This window comes from Morus notabilis, unplaced genomic scaffold (assembly GCF_000414095.1).
Source record: "Morus notabilis unplaced genomic scaffold, ASM41409v2 Scaffold3071, whole genome shotgun sequence".
NCBI classification, from domain to species: Eukaryota; Viridiplantae; Streptophyta; class Magnoliopsida; order Rosales; family Moraceae; genus Morus; species Morus notabilis.
Genome location: NW_010365890.1, coordinates 44,386 through 68,184, shown reverse-complemented (window position 1 = coordinate 68,184; position 23,799 = coordinate 44,386). Strand labels below are relative to the sequence as shown.

At 33.0% G+C, this 23,799-nt stretch overlaps 2 protein-coding genes across 3 annotated transcripts; both read right to left on the bottom strand.

The window, feature by feature from the left end:
* Positions 1 to 10,134: 10,134 nt before the first annotated feature.
* LOC21386040 (kelch-like protein 28) lies at positions 10,135 to 11,271 on the bottom strand. The gene has a single exon (XM_010108758.1). It carries the CDS (start codon positions 11,269 to 11,271, stop codon positions 10,135 to 10,137), a length of 1,137 nt encoding a protein of 378 aa, XP_010107060.1.
* Positions 11,272 to 18,948: 7,677 nt separating this feature from the next.
* LOC21386038 (protein GID8 homolog) lies at positions 18,949 to 21,583 on the bottom strand. Of its 2 annotated transcripts, none has more exons than XM_024172668.1 (7): positions 21,448 to 21,583; positions 21,148 to 21,232; positions 20,603 to 20,762; positions 20,380 to 20,486; positions 19,932 to 20,063; positions 19,476 to 19,632; positions 18,949 to 19,233 (listed from the first exon to the last, which is right to left on the bottom strand). In XM_024172668.1, the coding sequence occupies exons 2-7, from the start codon at positions 21,148 to 21,150 to the stop codon at positions 19,112 to 19,114; spliced, it is 681 nt and encodes a 226-aa protein (XP_024028436.1). In that variant the 5' UTR covers positions 21,151 to 21,232; positions 21,448 to 21,583; the 3' UTR covers positions 18,949 to 19,111. The 2 variants fall into 2 exon arrangements, with proteins under 2 accessions (XP_024028436.1, XP_024028437.1); XM_024172669.1 differs by lacking the exon at positions 21,448 to 21,583 and adding an exon at positions 21,329 to 21,412.
* Positions 21,584 to 23,799: the final 2,216 nt, after the last annotated feature.

Genomic DNA, 23,799 nt, shown 5'->3' with positions numbered 1-23,799 from the left:
GAATTTGGATAACTTCTTGACATAATAATGTGTGTGTGCATACTATATATAAACACACACACATATATCTATGTCCACATGGGAGTAGGCGCTTTCATTGAGAAAACAAATTGTCCATATGGTAATAGAGTAAAATAAATTAAGTAGAATAAACAAGTGAGAGCAAAATAAAAAATAGAATAAAATAAAATAAAAGTATGTAAAAACAGATAGAGATATTTTTTTGGGGTTGGATAAGAAAAAATTCGTTTGGTAAACATCTATAGTTTTGAGTCTTCTGGTTTTATCAAGTTTTGTTAAACTGTCTTGCTATTCTAAATTATTTGATATGAAAATTATATAATATGGAATTTTTAAATTACGTCTTATTATTTAGATTTTTATTTTTCATATCCTGATATAAATTATCCTAAACGAATAAGTTCTTGCATTTTTTTTTAATAAAGATAAGTTCTTGAATTTTTGGTGGTGAGAAATTGACTCTCGAGTTTGTTTTATTGAAGAACTGAAAAATGTTAAAGGGTACTAGAAGCTAAAAATAGCTATTGAAATTAAAGAAATAAAGAAGGAAATTGTAGCGTATCTAATTTCAATTTAACTTTCTTTTTACTTAAATGATTAGTGCTTAAGCATTTTATTGGGAAAAATGAGGAAATTTTTTTTCTTCTATGTTTTTTTTTTTTTTTGGTTCCCATGTCAGCTGCTTTTGGCATAAAATGACCTCCAAATTTCAATGCTTCCATTCCAAATTTTGTTCCTCAATTATTCAGGGCTCTTATCTAAATAAGTTGTCGGCCAACTTTATGCAACTTTATATGCCCAATTTCGCAATCATGACCAACATTTATCACCCTTTTCTTTTTATTTTGATGGACATCTTTTATTTATTTATTTATTTTTTTTTTTTTTTTGGCTAATCGATGGACATTGTTATTTAGAAACCAACAGGCCATGCAAAAAAAACAGGGCCCCTCCTTACCACAAATTGCAAGCATCCAAACAGACCAACAGGTCTGGAGGAATATCTTTTTTCATTTTCCTCCTTTATTTTTTCTTCTCTTCTCCCTCAAATACCCAATGCAAGACCACCGAAAAATATATGATTAGAACTCCTAATTAGCTTCTTCCACAGAATACAAAACACAATTGGAGGCCAGGCGGTGGAGGCTAGGGCCCATGCTAGCTCGGCAGTTCTCACTCTTGTAGGTCCTTACATCAACAAACTTTTTCTTTTTTAAAAAATTCTACTGTAATGTATATAATGGGTTCTATTTTTGAATATTTAAATCGGTATTAAACGGTCAGTTTAATATAATTTTAATCAGATGTATTATTTAAAAATAAATTAGTCCTTCATTTCGTAGATCACGCTCGAATAAGTTCAACTTAAGTGTGAAATTAAATTGAATTATACGTTTATTAAGTACAACTCAAATTTCAAATTCGAGTAATAACTCGAGTTCCTTATTTTTTCACTACTCAAGTTTGCTTCTACAGTGTGAACTGTCTATGTAAAAAATGACACTTCTTTGTAATTAGTGTTTAACTTTACTACAAATGAATACAAAATTCAAATTTTAAACGTCAAATCAATCTCCTTTTAAACACCTAACTTAAAGTCTAAACTAAACTTAAATTTTTTACAACTCAAATTAATTTTTTTAACTCAAATCAATAAAGTTGAGTTAATAAAGTGAACGCGTTCAAAAACTATGATCGATAGATGTCTTTATCATATAAAGACACTCTTCATCTTTTTTACCCTATTAATTCCACGATCCAGTGTCGTTTGGCTACCAAAAATCCCACTTTAATTATGCTTATTGGGTCATATTTGTTTGATTTTGGCTAAGGGATAGTTTGTGAAAGTGAAATAGGCCGTCATAAAAATATAAAAATGTACATAGTATTATTTATGGGTTACGTGGGATAAGAGATAAAAACAAAGTAGTACGATCTATTGCCTCTCTTTTTCGTCTTGAAAAGGGGATCACATAGAGCCTTGTGGTCCCCCCATGAGGCCCCTCAATTAAGCTAGTAATGGCTATGATTACGTGCCCTTCCATAGTTCCATGGTCTCAACTCTGCCGTGATATACTGTCATGCACATCATTAGTACTCTTCAAAAATATCTTTCACATAAATTACAAAACCATAATTTATTGGTTTTTTTTTTTTTTTTTTTTTTTGTTGCTAATCTGAATTTATTGGGTTTTATGCAAACATATTTTGTCTCGTTTAATTTGTTAGTTTAAATTTTATTGTTTAAATTTTTTAATTTAAACAAAAAAATGCTTCGTTCATTTCACCGATTTGAGTTTTTAATTTTAAGTTTTTATAGTAAAAAATTCTCAGAAAATGTCACATCTAACTTTTTCTGCTACAGTGAAAAGCTCTCAGAAAATGCTACATCTCAGCTCGAATTAAAAATTTAAATCCACAAAGTGAACGAGGTCTTGTATAATTTAAATTGCAGTTAAAATTTATATTTAATAAGTGTAAAAAGTAAAATGAGTAAACGGTTTATTTTTTAAAAATAATTTGAACGGTTAAACTTGAGATAAAAATTAAACTCTAAATTAAACTGTTTATCTCAGTTTAAATAAAAAATATAATTCAAATTACATACTTATCACGCACCAATTTAAACTGTACTTATTATTTAAATTGAATTGAACTCGATTAAACTGGTAAAATAAACAAAGACTTCGTGAGTTAGTAAATTTTATTGGCAAATCAAAGTCCGTCTATTCATAAGAACAGGGACGTAGCTACGTTCAGAGGGGTCTGTAGCTCACCCTGAGCCTCAGCTAGCTTCTTTGGTGTTATTCAAAAAAAAATTTGCTTTGCCTATTTTTTCTTGTTTAGCCCCCTCTAAAATTTTCCATTTTTAAGTTTTATGTTAAATTTTTTAAAAAATTTATTTATATCTTTAAGTTTGATGCAAAGTTTATATTATTCTGCCCCTTTGAAGATTTTTAATTCTATATTGTACAGAACATTTAAAAAAATTTCATAAACACTCTTAATATTTAATATAATAATATTTTATTACACAATTAATTTAATTTGAAATTTTATAATTTAATTCAAGTCCCCTGAAAATTTTTTCTGACTTCGTGACTGCATAAGAATAGAACATCGGCAAAAAATGAGTTTTGTACATCCGTTCGGTTCGCTAATTTGAGTTTTTAATTTGAGTTGAGATGTGATATTGTGTGAGAACTTTTTATTATAGTAAAAAAGTTAGATGTGACTGTTTCTGAGAGTTTTTTACTGTAATAAAACTCAAATTATAAAATCAAATCAGCGAAAAGAACGGGACTTACTTACAAATCGATATAGAATGTTATTAGTTACGGTGTTTACACTTGTAATTAAAGAGGCTTTATAGGACTGGAGAACTCTTGTGATTCACGAATCAAAAAACAAATTATTTTTAATTGGATGGCAGTGGTGTAGTGCATGCATAAAGAGGAACTAGAATAAACCAGAAAGAATGGGCGCCTAAAAAGAAAAAACAACGACAATGCCCTCATGCCAACACCCATTTATTGTTGGATTATTTTCATAAATACCTTTAAATTATGTATTTTATTTTAAAATGTCTTTTATTTTTTTAAAACAGATCAAAACCCCTTAATATATACAGTTCAAAACGCCTCATCTATTCATTTTGCGTAATACTCTTAACAGAGTTATTGTCGTGACATGCTTTTAAAGATTAATTAAAAGTCATTGACAAATAATTTACTCACATGGCATGTATTAAAAAATAATTAATTTCATTACTCTATTATATAAAAATAATCAAGTACTAAAAATAACACTAGAAAAACTTTATTTAAAAAAAAAAATTACACTCTCTCTCCTCGTCCCACTTCTCTCTCTCTCTTGCTCTTATCTGCTGCAAGAACCCAAATATTATGGCCTCGTTCACTTCGCAAATTCGAGTTTTTAATTTGAGCTGATATGTGACATTTTCTAAGAGCTTTTCACTGTAGCAGAAAAAGTTAGATGTGACATTTTCTGAGAGCTTTTTACTGTAGAAACCTAAAATTGAAAACTCAAATCGGTGAAATGAACGAGGCCTATACTTTCAACTTACGTTTCCAACCAAAGAATCCAAACATCACCCGCAAAATCAAATTGCCAAATTCACTTTTTCGTGAAAAGCGAGATTTAGATTTAATTCCACTAAAACTAAAACATATGTGTATACATAGCGATTTAATCCCAACCCTCCAAAACCCTAACCTTAGAATCGTACAAGGGTAGGGTCGGAAGGCCTTGGAGGGGCGGCGGCCGATGGGGTTAATTTTACATATGTTGATTTTTTGTTTATGTTCTTTTAAATTTGGTATTTTCCCTAACAAAACTGTTGTTTTTAGTTTGGAAGTGTTTGAATGAGATGGATTTGGAAAAGGGCCCGTTTAGTTCGCTGATTTAAGTTTTTAATTCGAGTTGAGATGTGGCTTTATGTGATAGTTTCTTACTGTAGTAAAAAAGTCAGATGTGACTGTTTTTTAGAGCTCTTTACTGTAACAAAATTTGAATTCCAAACTCGAATTGGTAAAATGAACGACACAATAGTATGCACTTTGAGAGGTAGGGAAGAAGACTTTTTTCTGAAAAATAATTAGTTGATTTATTTATTTTTTTAATATTTAATCATATTGTTATAGGTTCAATCAGAATTTAATATCTTTAGACGTCAGCGGATCTGTTAAGATTGTAGACGGTAGTGGATGGGGGGAGCATTTTGAACTGTTTTTTATATATCAAGGGCATTTGAGTGTTTTGAACAATTAAGATGACGTTTAGTTTATGGGTTCAGAATTATGGTTCATGATTCTAATTTTTTATGAGAGAAAAATACTGTAGAGAATAAAGAACCATGATTTAAAATTAAGGACGAACTCTTAAAACAAACAACCCATAAAAAAACATTTTAAAATAGGATACATAATTTTAAAGTATTTATGAAAATAATTATTTATTGTTTAGAGACCCACCTCACAAAAGGAGATATTTCTTTTTTTCCTAACTTGCAAATTAAACAACAAACTTATATGTTGTGCTGAATTGGCAAAGAAGAAAATCCACACTAGCATAATATATATATATATTATACTAATATAATATTGGGTCGCCAGCCAAGAGACTGAGAGTGATAGAGAGCGCCCTTCCCACATGCACCGTGTCGGATTACATATGATATGTGCCTCTGTCTCCCCAAGCCCTAAAATCCCTTGGTCCCCACCTGATTAGAGGAAGAAGAAAAAAAAAAAAAAAAAAAAAAAAAAAAAAAAAACTCCCTAGGTCCCCATCTGTGCCCTTTTGCCACGTGGCTACCCCATCAGCTCATCCCCACCTTCGACATGTGGCATGAGCTGGAGTGATACTGAATGGGAGGAGATCTGGAAACGAAACTAGTTACACGCATGACACATATATACACACACACACTACTCACGAATACAATGCATGGATATATGGCTATTCATTTTTATCCAAAATAAAATGGTCATACTATTGTTATGTATTCATTTCCGTCACATTTTTGTTTATATAGAGACTTAGATTATATATATATATATATCTAAGCGTAGGAAGGGAGCAAAAAAAATTGAAGCGAGGCATGCGGTTAGGGTAGACAATATAGATCACGACACGATAATATGAGTCACGACAGGACAATACGATTTGAAAAATGACACGAATTTCACAGGTCATTGTTGAGAAAAAGATGTTCGGATTAGAATTGGGTCGATCCACAATTGACAAGAAAAATACGGATCAATTTCGGGTTGGGTCCGCCTAACCCGAACACGACACGAAATGCGTAAAAAACCAAAAAATACATATATATTTCATTACATATTTTTAATTTTATTATGAACTTATGATATCATAATAGTTAAACTTAAAATCTTATACTGTTATTTGCTCAATTTCAATGAATGTTATTGTAATTTAGTGTGTTATGAATTTTAAGTTATTTCTAATATGTAAAAAATTAAATAAAAATATAAAATTTCGTGTCAATTTTGGGTTCATGAGTCAATTTCGTGTCACGTGTCATTTTCGTGTCGTGTCAACCCATAAATGGTCGTGTCGTGTTCGTGTTGTGATTTTTAAAAAACTTTGGCCTCGTTCATTTCACCGATTCGAGTTTTCAGTTTTAGGTTTCTACAATTAAAAGTTCTCAGAAAATGTCACATCTAACTTTTTTGCTATAGTGAAAAGCTCTCAGAAAATGTCACATTTCAGCTCGAATTGAAAACTTGAATATGCGAAGTGAACGAGGTTGTGTCACGGGTCGTGTTCGTGTACGGATTGACTGTAAATTTAGGCCCCGTTCATTTCACCGATTCGAGTTTAGAATTTAAGTTTTGCTACAGTAAAAACTCTCAGAAACAGTCACATTTAACTTTTTTATTACAGTAAAAAGCTCTCATATAAAATCACATATCAATTCGAATCAACAAACTAAACGAGCTCTTAAAAAAATGATTAAAACACGACACATGATACGAATTACCACTCTTAAATACGGTGAATAAAAAGATGTACAAAATTAAAAAATAAAATTAGGTGGAATGCCGTCCACCCCTCGTTCATAGGTGGCTTCGTCCATGACCGAGCGTGATAACTGATATGTAGTTACAAAACTTGACAACACATGATACAAAATTAAACAAAACTTGACAACAATGTAAAAACTTCGATATTTTTATCAAATTGGGTTACGATTCTTTTTTCTTTTTTTTTTTTCAATAAAAAAAAGGGCAAAAAAGAAAGATTCTGAAGTCACCTCTCCTCAGTCCTCACTTCAACGGAACAAAACCGACACATCAGGTTCCTTTGTCGGGCTTTTCAGGCTCTAACAAACACGTGGAACATTTAATCCTCGATATTGTTCCCCCCTATGCCTAATGGATTGGCTAACCTCATTCCTACTTTTCTTTATAATAATAGTACACCCAACCAATCTCAACCGTGTATTTTTCGTGTCAATTAGTTACTACGGCCTCTCATCAAATCAAATTTTTAATTTTAAATTTATACAGTAAAAAAATTTTAAAAAATGTCATATTAAATTTTTTTTATTACAATAAAAAGTTTTTAAAAAATATTATATCTCAATTTAAATTAAAAATTTAAATTTACGAAGCGAACGAGACAAAAAAAAAAGATTATGATCACTTTTTTTTTGTTATTCTCTTTAAATTTATTTAAAATGTATACTCAAATCAAGATTTTTTATTGTGAATGTTTAAAATTTAATTTTTTGATAAAAAAATATTATAATAAAATTAATAATTTAAATTTGATTATATAAAATAAATATTTTTTTGACTACCGTAAACTCCACTGTAGTCAAAGTCACACACTCCATCCATTGATTCTTTTCGACATTTTTTCATCTTCAAAAGAATCACAACATCAACAATATCTACATGACATATACATAAACATAGGGCTAGGGCTGTAAATAAATTCAAATAACTCATAAATTTAACTCATCTTACCATAATTTAATTTGAAAAAGACAACTTATAGTATTATTTTTTTATTTTTTGACCCACTAAATGTCTGACTCAAAATGTTTGAGACGAGTTGTGAATTGAACCTATAATAACCCGCATACCCTAACCCAATATACACAAATATGTCTGAGTCTTGTCTTCTAAGTTCTAACTACTCTCTCGTCTAACAACTCTCCTCTCCACACACAGACATATACTGTCTTCAATTCTTCCTCGACCAGTCGACTTAGATTCTTAAGCTCTCCAGCGCCGGCGGCCTCTCTCCGCCTCTCTTCACCTCTCCTCTCGACTCTCTGCCTCTCTCTACTTTTGGATTAAATTTTGATTATTTGAATGATGAGCCCGACCACTTAACTCATCCTGTTCCGCCCTAACCTAATTCAAACATCATTAAGTTATAAAAATTTTTTAATATCGTTAAAACTAAATATTACAACTCATGTCTTTAAGATGAAATAAAAAAAAAATCCTACTATGTACCAACCCAATTTATATACAGCCGTACAGAAACACAAATCGAATATCCCACGCGTGCGTGGGAAGGCTTACACCTGCGATTTTGCGTGTTCAAGTGTAGAAATTGCGGAGCTCTAGTAATCTTAGTTCTTGGGACAAAAAGACAAACAAAAGAACCAATCAGCAAGAAAAGATTCTAAAAAAAAGAGAGATTATTTTAGTACGTAGATCAACGGCTCACGTGAAGGATTGAAATGGAAATTGTGGGCCCTTTTTTTTTTTTCTCTCTTTTGCAGTTTCCTTTTCTGAGTTTCTTTTTTTTTTTTCTGGGTTTTGTTGGTCCACCGTCTTCTCTTCTGTTATCTTCTTTTGAGGGTGTCAAAAGTTTTTCAGACACCCTTTGATGAGATGAGAGTGTCCTTGACTGACCACCGCTTTAAAATGGAGATCATTTTCATGATCCGGTGACTAATAACCATTTGAGAATTGCCTCAACTCTACAAGGGAGAGAGAGAGAGAGAGTTGGTGGGCCCTACTCAAATGGGTTATGGCCCACCTTACAGATGGACCGACCAGGGAGACCAGTTTGGGTTGTCTCTTGTTTTGCTTCGTGAGGAAGGTTCTGCATATTTGGGCTTTTTTCATGGGTTTAGGGGACATTTAGGCCCAAGGGACACGATAATTTTCATAGAAAGAGTTTGGCTATTAGCTTTTGCGCTTGTCGTTCTACTACAACCGTTGGATTGAGTTAGGATTCATGTCAATTTTGCATGAGGTCCACTTGTTTAGACAATTGTCGATGTTAATTGTGATACACCCGCAATAGACGCCGGTATGTGTTTTTCCTTTTCCTTTTTTATTTTTTTTTTGTCCTCTTCCTTTTTTTCTCTATGAAGTCAAGCATAATTAGTGTAGAACAAGATAGTGTTGAAAAGGAAAAGAAGAAAAAGCTTAGGGGATAATGATTTGGGTCATTTCTTGTACTTTTAGGAAATTAATAATTCGGATAAAGATTGGTTATGATATAACACATGCAAACTAATAAAGACGTGTTTGAAAGTAGCTAAACAAATATGTAATCATGATTTTGGCTCATTAACTTCTTTTTTCTTCTTTCTAATTTTGGACAAGCATAATGATTTCCTTTTTTTTTTTTTTTTTGATAAATAAATAAATTGAAACATAGAGGAATGCCTCATGTGAGAAGGGAAAAAAGAGAGAGAGAGAGAGAGGGCTGGCTTTTTATGTGTTGCTGCATGATCTCCATGTAGTTTGAATGCCATGCCTTAAAATAATTTTGATCCGTCCACTTTTCATAAGCAAAAGTATCTTTAAAAAATAATAAATAAACAAATAAATAAAGTGAACACGCCAAAGTGAATCGACAAGACTAATAAGCAACCAAACTGGCCGGCTTTGGATCATAGTTTCTGGTTTATGTAAACATATGATCAATGGCGAGTTTATGAATTGCATTGATTAATAACAACTTACCCCACATGAATTCATTGTCAGAATCATGTTTGTTCATTTGTGTTCGTGGTTTTAGGAGACGCTAAGTACAACCATATGCAAAACTACCGTTTCTATATTGGACAATGTTAATTACTATTATCTTAACTCAAGAAATTATATGAATGGATTGCAACCAAAAAAAAAAAAAAAAAAACGCCATTCCATAAAGTAATTCACTAATGCTTTATGGCTATCTAAATTGCATTTTGCTAGAACAAGTAATTTGTAACTAAATCGATGTGCTATTCACCAAAAAAAAAAAAAAAAAAGATCTGTGCACTAAATTACATCATGCGGGAAAAGGCAAAAACGAGTCTATGTGGGGTTTTTATTATATTTCTTACATTAACGTTTGGAAAATCAATAGAGGTCGATCATCCAAATTCCAAACAAGCTTATATATAATTTCCACCAAAAAGAAAAAAAAAAAAAAACAAAACAAAAACAAGCATGTAAAATAAAGTAACTCAAAATAAATATGTCTTAGACTATACTAAATGGATACCGGAATCCATAGTTTTAATCTATAATTTTTTTGTTTTATTTAATTTTTGTTAAAAGGAAAGTAGTGGTAGTACTAAAACGCTTATGTTGGTAGAGAAGGTTTTGATCAGGAGAGTTGAACAACACAACAATGGCTACAAAGTACTTTCTCACCCTCCTCTTCCATTGGCTCAAAACTTGTCCAAGCATTGTTTGTTGCCGATGTATCGAATCTGTGGACAATTGACTTAGTTCTTGGTAATTCACCATCCATCCGATAACCGGCCAAAAAATAGAGAAACTTTCCAATGGGTGCAATTGTAAGGTAAAGTTGTTGGACCAAGGCCCTATTGATCTCACAGTTGGAGTTGGATATAGGCCAATTAAGGGTTTGTAGCCTAGACCCTTCCACTTCATTCCAAATATTTTGTTCCCAATCGTAGGCCTCCACGTGTCCCTTCCAAACCTTAAGGCAATCCCCAGAGCTCAATAGCCTCCCATCAATGGCCACAATTTGATTAGGCGGAATGTCCAACTGCCACATCCCCGCCACGAGGTCCCACTTCCTCTCGTGCTTGTTGTACACCTCAGCTGAGCTCCGCTCCGGTGTGAAATTGAGCGGCACCATATCAGATCCCTCCATCACGGCGAAGCCGCCCACCACGTGGATTTTTTCCTCCCACGTCACCCCGACGCATTTGTACCTCAATGTGCTCATGTTAGGCAATGGGGTCCACTCATCGAGGCCGGGGTTGTACACCTCAGCGAACGAGACTCCTGCAGCGCTTGCCAGAGTGGACTTCCCCCCTGCCACGTAGATTTTGTTGTCACACACGGTGCAAGCAAAATCGTACCTTGGAATGGCTAGTGGAGCACATTTGGACCATTGCTCGGAACGTACATTGTAACGCAACACTGAGGATAGGACTTTAACATCTACTTCGGTAGGCGAACTGGGCTCTTCTCCCGATGTTTTAGCCCTAAATTGATGGAACAATCGACCCCCAATTATGTAAATCGAGCAATTGAGTGAGACCATTGCAAAGTCCCTCAGACCATGGTTCTCAATTAGGCCCGGAATTGAAGTGACATAGTTCCATGAATTATTGGACGGATCATAGGAGTCAAGCCTAATGGACATGTTCTTGCCCGCTTCCGGTGGCTCTCTGAACCGGAATGCGGCGTAGACTCGATTTTGGAATGAGGAATAGTCCGGGGACGGTGGTGGTGTCACCGGACTCGGCGGGGACGGGAGCGACCCCATTGGAGTGTCTAGGGAGTTTTGGTGGTTAAGGTGGGCGGCGGTTATCCCTATTATGGCTTTGTACAATTGACAATCGGGAACCTAATATTAAGAGGAACTGAAAATTTATAACAGGGATTAGGGGCATGCCTAGCGGAGGAAACAATGTGTGTTTTGTGGGCATCGACGTAAAATGTGTCACGAGTTTTGGGGGTAATATCAAGGATTTTCTTGTAAAGATTGATTATATAATTGATAATTACCAATAATGTTTTTGGTTGTTTGCTGCCTCTTTTGCTTGTCCATTTCGTTAAGGACAAAGAATTTCTTGATTAAATCGAGAACCTAGAAGACAGAACTTCAGATTTCAGAGATTAGAGAACTACGAATTCTATTTGCTTGATCCCTCTTATAATCGCTCGCTAATCTATTTTATTTCTTATAATAGAATTTGGAAATCTGCGTTGGGATTAGGTATTGACCAAACCAAATGGAGTAAAATGTCTTTTACTTTTTTATTATTAATATTTTTTCTAAGAATAGAGCTAAATCGAAGTTAGGCCATGGGAGGAATATCAATGACTAGGTACGTAGCTAGGTACCTAGAAAGATTATTTATTATTATTATTATTATTATTATTATTATTTTATGCTACCTGGAAAGATTATTGTACATGGGCGATAAACTTAACACGTAAAAAATAGTGTTACAATTCAATAAAGGAGACAAATATTCTTTAAAAAAAAAAAAGAGACAAATATTCGGACAGAGAATAAAATAATTAAGAAGGGGCAAACACGCATGGAAGCATGCACCGATAAAAAGCACTTAAAAGGGAGTTATGGCAAATCCACAAGAGATATACACTACCATATGACAGAATGAACATTGGAATCTCTCCTACCATTATTTATTTATTTATTTATTTTTCTCATTTTTCTCTCATTGAGCCAAAAAAGAGATTTGGTCTTGGAATTTGGTCCGCTTATAAAAGAGGTTTTTTCAAGTTTTATATGGCTATAGTACGCAATATTCTATTTCCGCAATGCACCTAGGATCTCATGTCTTGATCTGCTTTTATCCCATGCAGATACTTTGGACTTGGAGATGTTACATTTTTTTTTTTTTTTTTTAATGTTTAAGGGAGCAAATAGAAACCAAAGCATGTGACTAGAAACCGGCCATCAATTTGAGACTAGTGTATTTCCGTCAAAGAAATTGAAACTGGCCAATCCTATTGTGACATGTGTTGTCAACTTGACCATTATTTCTTCTTCTTCTTCTTCTTCTTCTTCTTCTTCTTCTTCTTTAATTTAATTTAAGTGGTGATGAATGAATGAGGTCTTCTTCTTCTTCTTCTTCTTCTTTAATCTTCTTCTTCTTCTTCTTCTTCTTCTTCTTCTTCTTCTTCTTCTTCTTCTTCTTTAATTTAATTTAAGTGGTGATGAATGAATGAGGTCTTCTTCTTCTTCTTCTTCTTCTTTAATTTAAGTGGTGATGAATGAATGAAGTCTAGATATGAATTTTTATTTTTATTCTTCATTAATATTTTTTTAGTTAAATAACTATATTAGTTAAAAATATATTGATCAAGAGTAAATGTTAAGGAATAAAAATTCAGACTCATGTACTTTAATCCGTTTAGTAAGAGGGATGGAGAGATGGAGGGATGGAGAATGTGGGGGATAGAGAGGATTATGATAATCTTTTATTTTGTTTGGTATGAAAGGGGGAGAGTTAAAAGGATAAATCAATGAATGTTTGTTTAATTACTATATTGTTCTTTTTATCAATTTCATACTAATTTTTTTAAGCATAAAATAGTCTTTTAAAATTGTTAATTCAAAGATTGCATAGATCCTTCAATTAGTAGAGGGATGCAAATTAGTGGGCCCGGATGGATGAAGTTTCCCTCCACCTCCACCCCTTCCCCCTTTTCCTCCAACCAAATAAGAGATTGAGCCTCTCCTTCCATCTCTCTCCCTCCACCCCTCCCCCTTCCTCCATCTCTCCCTCCTACTAAGTACCAAACATACTCTAAAGGTAAGTTTAACAGTTAGGTGATTTTTATAACTATCTCTCAAAATGGTACAATAATTATTATTAACCCCTAAACATTACCCCTTTTATTTCTACCTATTTAGACTAGATCTAGTCAAACAATAGTCAAAGGCCTAATATAAAGATTACCAAAATTCCCTCAAAGTAAATTGCTAATTAACAAAATGTCGGTTGCCTCTGATCGCCATCCGGCGGACCTTCGGCGGGTTCTATAGGCCGGCAAGTCTCTAACCGCCATTCGGTGGACCTATAGCAGACCTTCGCCAGCCGTCCGACAAGTTCTCCGGTGCTAGTCGATAGACCTCCACACGGCCGACCAACCATAGTCTGTTAGACTATAACCCATAATCTAACAAGTTGTGTCGGCTAGCCATAGTCTCTTAGACTATAATTCATAGTCTGTCAAACTATAATTTATATTCTTATAGGTTACGTCGGCCCGACCATAATCTGTCAGACTATGACTCATAGTTTGATAAATTACGTCAGTCACTGGACATAGTCCATCAAACTATTACCTAAAATCTCTCAAACTATGCTCCATAATTTACGAAGTTACGGAAGCCATCTGCCATAATCTATCAGACTATCTCATAACTATCAAAGCACTTTTCTAATTTTAATATTACTCTTTAAGAATTACGCATAAACTCAAAACAAATTTATGATAAAAAATCAAAAAAATATTACACAAACTAATTAGATTACTGTAAAAAAAAAAAAAAAAACTAGATTCTTGAATGCAATCAAAATAACCAAATTAACAAAAAAATCACATGGAAAATTAAATCTATAATCAGGAAAAATAGAAAAAAAAAAAAAACAAATCATAACAAAATGGTAATAAAACCAACAAAGGCCCCATTTGAAATCACTGTTGCCACCCCACCCGTCAGCACCATGAGCCAACTTCGTTACGCTTAACAATTCATCAGAGAAACGGTGTCTAGTCAAGAGACTTAAAAAAAAAAATTCTTTGTCGAAAACTCATCCAATCACATATAGCAAAATCTGCAATAATAAGCCTCCATAGCATTCTAAAAAACACACAACATTGAACAATATCAACATAAAATCAAAGTAATAAACTTAAAAAAAAATGAAAATGGAAAACTCATTTTCAAAGAAACTCTCAATGTTTATAGCTCACAACTCAACATGAAACTTTTATTAACTTACAACTCATCATGAAAAGTTCAATTTCATAAGTAAATCATAAGCTCATTGAACTGGGATGGGAGATCACATCTCTAAAGAACACACAACATACAATAACTTGGCACCAATGATTTTAGCTAAATGAACCTTTCATTGAAAGAATGCCAAAGGCAACAAGACACACCAAAGCAAACAACCAAAAACCAACTAGAAAGCACTAAACAACAGAGCAAAACAAAAAACCAAGATATAGCCAAGCAATTTAACAAACCAGGACAATTAATCAAACTAATAAAATTAGTCTAAATGACCTTACGAACAAAATCTCGATAAACAAAGTCATAAAAATAAGATCATAACACATGAGGAAAGTTTAACAAACCAAATCTTGAAATCAAATCCCAAGATGATCAACACAAACGCAGATCCGATTAGCATAGTCGCAGATCTGATTTACTTTGGCTGATTAGAAGCAAAACAAACAGATGAAAAACTGTGGAAAACACACGTCTAGTCTAACAAAACTACAAATTAAAATCGCTATTTGAAAACGAGACCCATTTTATTGAAGAAGTTGGAAAGCCAATTTCCCCCCCCCCCTGTAATCATTTTTTTTTTTTTTTTAGGAGTTGCATATTTGAGAAATATTTTAAAAGACATAAACAAACATAATGTTGTTGTGAAAGGTTTGATGATCATATGTTGCTTTCATGAATAACTTTCATTGATAAAAGTTTTGTTGAAACTTGTAGCATGAAAAGAAGTTTGCTAGCGACTTGTAATGAAGGAGGATACGGATGGCTTCACCTTGGACTATAAATAGCCATTGCTTCTTCTTCTTGCAATACGCAAGCAATCAACGAGAGTTGTAAGAGAGAGGAGAGAAAGGAAAAAAAAATTTTGAGAGTAAGTGTTATGAGAGAATAGAAAGAAAGAGAAAATAGTGTAAAATTAATAATAGTATTTTCTCTCTATATTAGTCTCTTTATTTTACTATTTATTTACTTTGTTTATATAATAGCATATATATATTCCCAATTTATAACAAATGTCACTTTTTAATATTTAAAGGAAAAGGAAGGACGAATATCTTATAATTTTTAAAATCTGACATATATCTCTATTCCCTCACATGAGTGAGCATTTCTCTAGATTTTCCAAACATAGATTCTTCTCAAGCACCAAACGGACCATTAAATCAAGCTGTAACATTGATATAACAAATCATCCAATAGTCCTAGACAAGACTCAAAAAGAAAAAAAAAAAAAAGGGTTCAGAATACTCTAGACAAAATCTTTTGGATCAAGACATTTTCATAGAACAAGGGATATGTTCAGAATTTCACGTCACAAAAATATCATCAAGGTTCATTACAAAGTGCTTATAAACATATCATCACACACAAACCATGATTTTCACATAAATTTGAGTTAAAATAGAAAATTCCGAACCAAAAGAGTGCAAAAGACAATGATTGATTCCACAACTTATCATGGACTGAAAATTGACAAGAGATGGCACCGGGTAAAGACTTGTTATGGGGTGAAACTGAAAGAATCGCAAAACAAACATAAAACGCCAGAAAGTCTTTTAGGGATTTGATGCGGATAAGAGTACATGCCTAGGGCTAAAAAAACACACAAACGATAGATCCATCAAGGAACCAGATAAAATAGCTTTACACTAGAAAAGTAATAGAATCCACTGATATATCTAGTCTAGTAAAGCAAAGTCCCAATCAGTGTCCTCTTAACCCTGGCATGACTAGTTTTTTCAAGTCCATTGTTTTTTATTTATTTATTTTTCAAGTGGAGTTTATTGGTAGGATTGAAAAAAAAAAGAACAATATCTCTATTTTTTAACCGTTAAATTTATATAAAAAATTATCTATTATATATATTTTATAATCTAATGTAATTTTGATAAAATCCTAAGGATTAAAAATTAATCCTACAAGAGGCCAATCAATCGAAGAAACTCTCTTTTTCAAGTCCCACATGGCTAAGGACTAAGCTTGAAAAACCTTTTGATCATGACAAGTCTCCAATTGGGGTCCAATTAGTTCGTTTGTTGGGGACCATTGAAGGCAATGGCTAGGAAGAGACAAAACCATCTGAACCAAATATGCATAGGCTTGTCAAATGGGATTTATTTGTGAACCCACCAAAATTCAATTCGCCTCAAAAGCCTAGAAAAAAACAAAAAAAATTTGCAGAGGCTTATGGTCCCAGAGAAGGCTTTCCTTTTGGTTGGTTTAGGAATGACAGGTCATTTGGGATCGGCCAAACTAGACAATTGTTGTATAGCCACGTCACCACCTTGGAAACAGGAAGTGAACTTGATAATAGGCAAAAAAGTTAGATGTAATTGCATAGGCTTATGGTCCCAGAGAAGGTCCCTTTAGTTCGCTGATTCGAGTTGAGATATGATTTTATGTAAGAGCTTTTTACTGTAATAAAAAAGTTAAATGTGATTGTTTGTAAGAACTTTTTACTGTAGTAAAATTTAAATTTTAAACTCGAATTAGCGAAATGAACGAGACTAAAGGGTATATTGTGAAGGGTGAGACAAAAAGGAATTGAATAAGCATAATGGAAAAGGCAAAACGGCTTTGGAAAAGAAGACAAAAAGAGAGAGAAGCTCAGAATGTGATAAACTAGTCGTCCAAAACAAAAAAGAAAAAGAAAAAAAAGAAAAAGAAAAAAGAGAAAAAGACCCACATTCTTTCGCACTGCCTTCTACTGGGGACAAAGCAATTGGCAGTAAAAACAGCAACTTTTGATTTGATTTATCACTGTATCAGTGTGAACCATAAGATTTACCAAAATTATTCCTAAATAGGGCTAAAGTATTCTTTCTTGCTAAAAAGATGAATAGGATTCAAAACTGAAAAAATTATCTTCTAATCCGAAAAATCCAAGCCGAATTTTAATGTTGAACTCCTTAAAATCCGAGTCTAACTGCCATATCAACTTTGAATAAAAACAGAACATTTATGAACCTAAAAACAGAATCTTATAAAACAACGATTTACCCAAATTTTTAAATGTAGCTGAGAGTGAGACCGAGAAGCCTCAACTAGACCAGTAAAATAAATAAATGGCAGGAGGGCTTTAGTTGGTTGCTGGTTAGGGGCAGAGAGAGATAGTGACTCAAAAGAAAAAAAAAAAAAAAAGAGTCAAAACGTGGGATGATAAAGCCGAGGAAATACCTTGGGTGTAATTATGATTCGTTATGCTACAAACACATCTGATGTTGATACGACCTTAGAGAGGTTCTTTCTGTCAACTCCTCTCTCTCTCTCTCTCTCTCAATATTTTCTCTCTCTAAGTTATAGATGATGGAATTTTAGCATCCCAATGTGACTTTTATTCTTTTTTTTTGGTTCAGGAAAAAGTAGATCACTGTGGAGGCCTGGAGCTGCACCCCTGCACAGCTTCTTTGAAAGACACAAAAAGATTTATACGCCTTTGCAAAATCCAGCATTTCCCAAATCCCCCCCACCTTTTCAAAAGTTGATTTCCTTCTTTCCTTGTTTTTATACTTCTTCCCTCTCATTTCCTCTCAACCATTTCATTGCCCCCAACAACAAACCCAGAAAAAAATCGCTACCCATTTGTCAACTTTGGTCGGCTTTTTTGAGTTTTTTTTATTGTTATATGAAAAACAAAAATGGGTTTTGCGGAAAGCTTGTCGTGTGTGGAATCCATTTCCAACGGTAGGAAGCAGTTGAGGAGCTTGTTCTGGAGACTCAGAGCGGCGCTGAAGAAAGCTACAAAGAAGACGAGCAAACAGCACTTCTCTTTCCAGTATGATCCTTCCAGTTATGCTCTCAATTTCGATGATGATGGATGTTGCAAACATGCAAAGCCTCAAACTTTTTGTTCAGATATCAAAAACATTCAGTGGGTTTACGTTCTTTGGGTCGAACTATGATTCAGAGAGAGAAGAGAAGAGTGAGAAAGAGCAATTAATGTTTTTGGGTTTTCTGTTCAGATATGGAGTAGGGAGGGGTTTTAGGTAATTTTACCTGTGGTCATTATTTGATCATGATTTTCGCTTAATCAGTTTGTTATTTGTTAAATATATAATCTAGTCAGACTTATCTTTTTTTTTTTTTCCTGTGTTTGATTTTCGTTGCATTTAATTTTCCTTGTTTCTTCTATGTTCACCACCTGCACCTGGTGAGAACTGGAAGTGCTATCAGCGGCTGAAACTGCCTTGCAATTTGCTATCATTTATTGTTCCAGACAAAATGGCAGGACAATCAAAGCAGAGCAACAATGAGACAGTTACACATTAAATTCACATACAAACGAATTTGGGCCAAGTCAAAGCAAAAAAAAAAAAAAAAAAAAGGTCCTGATTTTGCTCAAATACAAAATGCCAATATCGTCCTCAAATCTCTTTACTAAAAGTAAAAGTAAAACATTTTCGATAAAAATCACTTTCTACAAATGATTTGAAGGTCACTATAAAAGCTAAAGAATATAAACGTATCTGACATTCATGAGGAAAGAAACTAAAACAAAGTCATCTAACAATAAAGGTACATTATACATCATTTCTGATTCAATTCAATTAAACCACAGACAAATATAAACCCTCCAATGTAAAGAACGTATCACAAGCTTCAAAGTTCATACTGCAGGGTCTTCCAACGTGGCTGTGGACAAATCGTTTATTCGCGGGTAGGCAGCTTTCTCGTCGAGCTGATTCTGCGCCCATATCAGCATCTTCAACAAACTTGGAAGCTTTGGGTCTGTTGTTCAACAAGTAGAGATTTAAAAAAATAAATAAAACAAAGAGACATTAGTTAAATACCATCAAAATTCCAGTCCCACATTATTAGTTAGAAAGAATCTAAAGACTAAAATTGTTGAAATTCTTCAATTTAGCAATTATACACCCTGTAATTTGTTCATTACGAGACATTATATAATGTATCATAATCGAAGGGATGCATTGGTTTAGATAATGCGAATGATAGAGACAAACACCAACCTTTTTCATGACTCTGGCTAGTTAGGATGGCTGCATTTACTTCACTCGCAGTTTTCAGGCGCTGAGATATGTCCAGAAGCTCGCCAACAGGACAGTTTGAGACATCTTCAAAGGCAAGAAGCGCGACAGTCTTCTCCAACTCTTCTAAAAAGCTTTGCTGCAAAAGGCAACAGAAATCTCACTTAAGAGTGTCAAGTTTTTCCTCAAAAGGCAGCAAACAAGTACAAAGTTATAGACTTGAATACAATCACGCAATCATGCAAGCTTTTTTATGAAGACACCTTGTATTCACATTCCATTGAACTTAAGTCGAGTAAACATTGTGTGTGTGTGTGTGTAAGAGAAAGAAATCAACTGCTATTAAATGAAAGTCAGAAGGAGCTTTGTATTGTGAAAGAATACCATTGATGCCATTCATAGACAATCAAAACAGATATATAAGAAGTTGAATTTTACATTTTCTTCTCCCCTTGGAGCTAACTCTTCCTGAGCAAACTCAAGAGCCTCTTCTACCTTTCCATTTCGAATTAGTTCAATTAGCCTTTGCTGTTGAAGATGGAAAAACAATTGTGGGTTTGTATCCAAGATCTGCATATAGAAATTTTGCATTAGATGATGATTGTTGCTTCTTAGTACATGACCCCCATGCAAAACACCTGTGATTTAAATAGGAAGAAAGCATACGACATGATTTGGAAAAAAAGACTCATAGTATCAGAATAGAAGAACCAGGAGAAATAAGGCCAAACTATTGGAAGTTGAGACCCCAGATTGCACATTGTAAACTCCACATACGTGTTAAAGCACCAAATGAAATAACCATAAGAAAAAAAAAAGAAAATACCAGAATGGAACAGTGTAAACAAATTTACTTTAGACTGGGAAGAAAAAAAGGTAATCCCACCTCAGGGTTAAGATCATTAACTTTCTCAATTGCATCCTCCACATTTCCGCATTGCACTGCTTTCTTTACAGCCATGCGATCCGTAATTGTCGCAATATCTATGTCTGCTGTTTATTCATTAGGAAAAACAAAAAAATCCAGCGTGACAAGCGAACTAAAGCGCCAAGGCACCTGAGCAATTATAGCAAAAACAGAAGTAGGGCATCAAATAAACCAAGGATACGTTCGGTTCCAGATTCCATACGGAATTTTTCAGCCGCTTCTACATAGCCTTCGGTGACGAGAAAATTCATCACCAATTTATTCATGTCTTCTTTTCTAGTCTTCACATCATTGAGCTTCCTCTCCCACTCTTCCCTAGTAATCACTCTCTTAGATGTTGCCTGTAGACAGATAATATCACAAACTTACTTCAGCCATATATATAGTTAGTTCCATACCCTGGATAAGCCTCAAAAGAACTACTTTTTCATTTCTCTTTCTCTCTTTCTCTCTAAACAATATCTAGACAGTACATATACTTCCCATTGTAACTTCACGTCCATGCTGTAAAACTAAATAGAAACCAAACTCCAATCTCCACAAAATACCAAAAGTCAAACCTAATTATAGTATCTTCATTCTTCAATCTTGATTCTTGAATCAATTTCACAAAATAAGAGTCAAATTTAACATTTTTAACACATTTTATTCTTGATTTAGAAAGAATTAACAAGAAAGGATAAGTACAGACGCAGTAATCAAAACCAAGAACAAAAATTCGATTACCATAGCTTCGATCCCCGCAAGCCGACGAATTGAAATCCAGAACAGTCACATCAGTTCGCCGCCTCCAGGCCCATTCGCAATCTCACTGCGCATTTTACACCAAAACAAATTCAGATTGCCACAAAAAAAAAAAAAAAAAAAAACAAACAAAGAATCCTCTGTGCAAACTAAAAATTCGCACCAACCAATCACACTCTCAATCTCCGTATCCTAAACTCTGAAATTCCATAAAATGCGAAGATAACGCAACCGGAGCGAGAAAATCCTAGGGAAAATCGTGGATGAAAAAGGAAAAAGTACCCGAAAAGTTTCTGAATATGCGATGATTTCGTTTTCAGACTTTTCTTGATTGATTGAAGATGTCGGTGTATGAAAGTTCTCGCAGGTATCAACTCCGGCGATCCCTTTCTTCCTCTCCCCTTCCCTTCCCGTTTGGTTTGGATTTCGGACTTTTATTCGGGGCTAATCACAGTACGAGTCGGGTTATATCCGCTTGAAATCTAGTTACCCGATCAACTCCCTGACTGTTGTGAGCCCAAAATATTTGGGCTGACCTAGATATAAGCCCACTTTTTGAGTTAATTACATATATGCTATTTTTCAGGAGTTGAAAAAATGAATGTCTACTGATATTTGCATATAAGTCCGTAAAATAACTTGTAATGACACATCTACCCTTTCGTAACTACCTATAACCACCCACACAAAAATGATATATCTGAAATAATATTATCTCAATAATCATAAAATAGAGAGATTTATAATATTGCTAAATTAAAGACAAATTCTAAACATGAAATATAAAAGTGATTGTTTTGTATAAATACTTCCTTTTTTTAATGAGAAAATTTGGTGGATATATGAATTAAGGAGAGATTTATGAAAAATAATTGAAGTAAATTGAAGATTTTAAAACTATTTAAAATAAATATTTCATTTACGATTATAATTTTTTTTTCTTTTCACATAAATTTTCTTTTTATGACTAATAAAATGATTTTTTCCACGTAAATAAAGATTAATTTTTACCACGTAAATTATTTTTTACAGTTGTAAGTGAATCATTTACATGGTAAACTATTATTTATTTTAAATAATTTTAAAATTTGTTATTTACTTAATTTAATTTTATAAATATGCTATTTACTATAATTTCCTTGTGAAGTAATTACACAAATTGATCATTGTTTAACTTCACGTTTAGAATATGTCCTTAATTAAATAATATTATCCACCTGTATATTTTATCGCTATTGAAATAATATCATTCTAAAGATAGCCTTTTTTGTCTGGGCAGTTATGAATTTTTATAACTAACTTTAAACGTAGTTAACAAAGAATAGACATATTATTTTACAGATTTGTGTGCAAATATCACAATTTATAGGACATTATTTTTTTTCCTCTATTGCATAATAGATATATATGTAATTAACGCTTATCATTTATGCCACAAAGTATTTGGAAAAAATCCGAAATACCATTCGAGATGAATTATTTACATCACTTTATTATTTATGTCACTTCATTTAAAAATAAATTATTGTCATTTAATTAATAAAAAATATTATAATATCAATTAATTATTTAAAATGACAAAATAATAGATCAATATAAAATCATGTACTTTTCTCCAAATAATTTTATTTTTGGTTTGGATTTGTACCACGTTTTGTTGAGTTTGTGTGGCACAATAATGAAACTCTAATATTCATAGGATAAATACAAAGAAAGAAAAATCGCATTCTTTAAAATTTCTCATTTTTCTGTTAACAATTTACTGGATTTTTGCCCCAAATAAAATATTCGTGCAGTAAGTGTTATCAATCCCAAGTAAATAAAGATGTGCAGACTGCACACAATCATACTTCAAGATCTCCATGCCATTTGTTGTCCCTCACGAGTGGTGCAATATATACGCTCGCAGCAAAAAATTTTGGTAACACAAATAAATCATTGGTATGATATTTTAGGAATATTCACGGTGTTATGGATTTGCTGAAGTTATTTTCTTTTTTCGCAAAAGTAGTTTTTTTCTCATGAAAAAATCAATTCAAGAAGAGTGATTGTGGCATTTGTCTACAGTACACATACATACCAAGATGATTTTATTTTATTTTTTGAAGAGAAATTGTATTTAATTAAAAATTAATAAATAATCGTCTCGATATAATATTAATGACTCATTAAAAAGACCGACACAAACTTGAAATTTGAAAACGGAATAACACTTTGGCACATTAACAACCAATATAATTTTATTTTTTGAGAACGATTATTATATCAATTTTTTTTTCACTTTTAACTTTTGGTTTCTTACCTCCTTGCATGTTCTTATTTGTTCATTTTTTTTCATAAAGCACCTTACAGACATGTATTCTAATATATCCATGTTACATAAAAAATATGTTTTTTTTATTATTTTATATTATTTGTTTTAATGGTTGCGAAAAAGTCAAACTTTTCATGCACCTATATAAAAATCCGTACACACACACCCACCATTTTTTTTTTTTTTTTTTTTGCTGAATGTACACACACAATATTGATACTACCACTATATCAACGTTTTGATGCTCCTAACTGTAACGTTCACGGCACTAAAAAAAAAAAAAAAAAAACTCAAACGTTCCCGGAATTGCATAATTAATT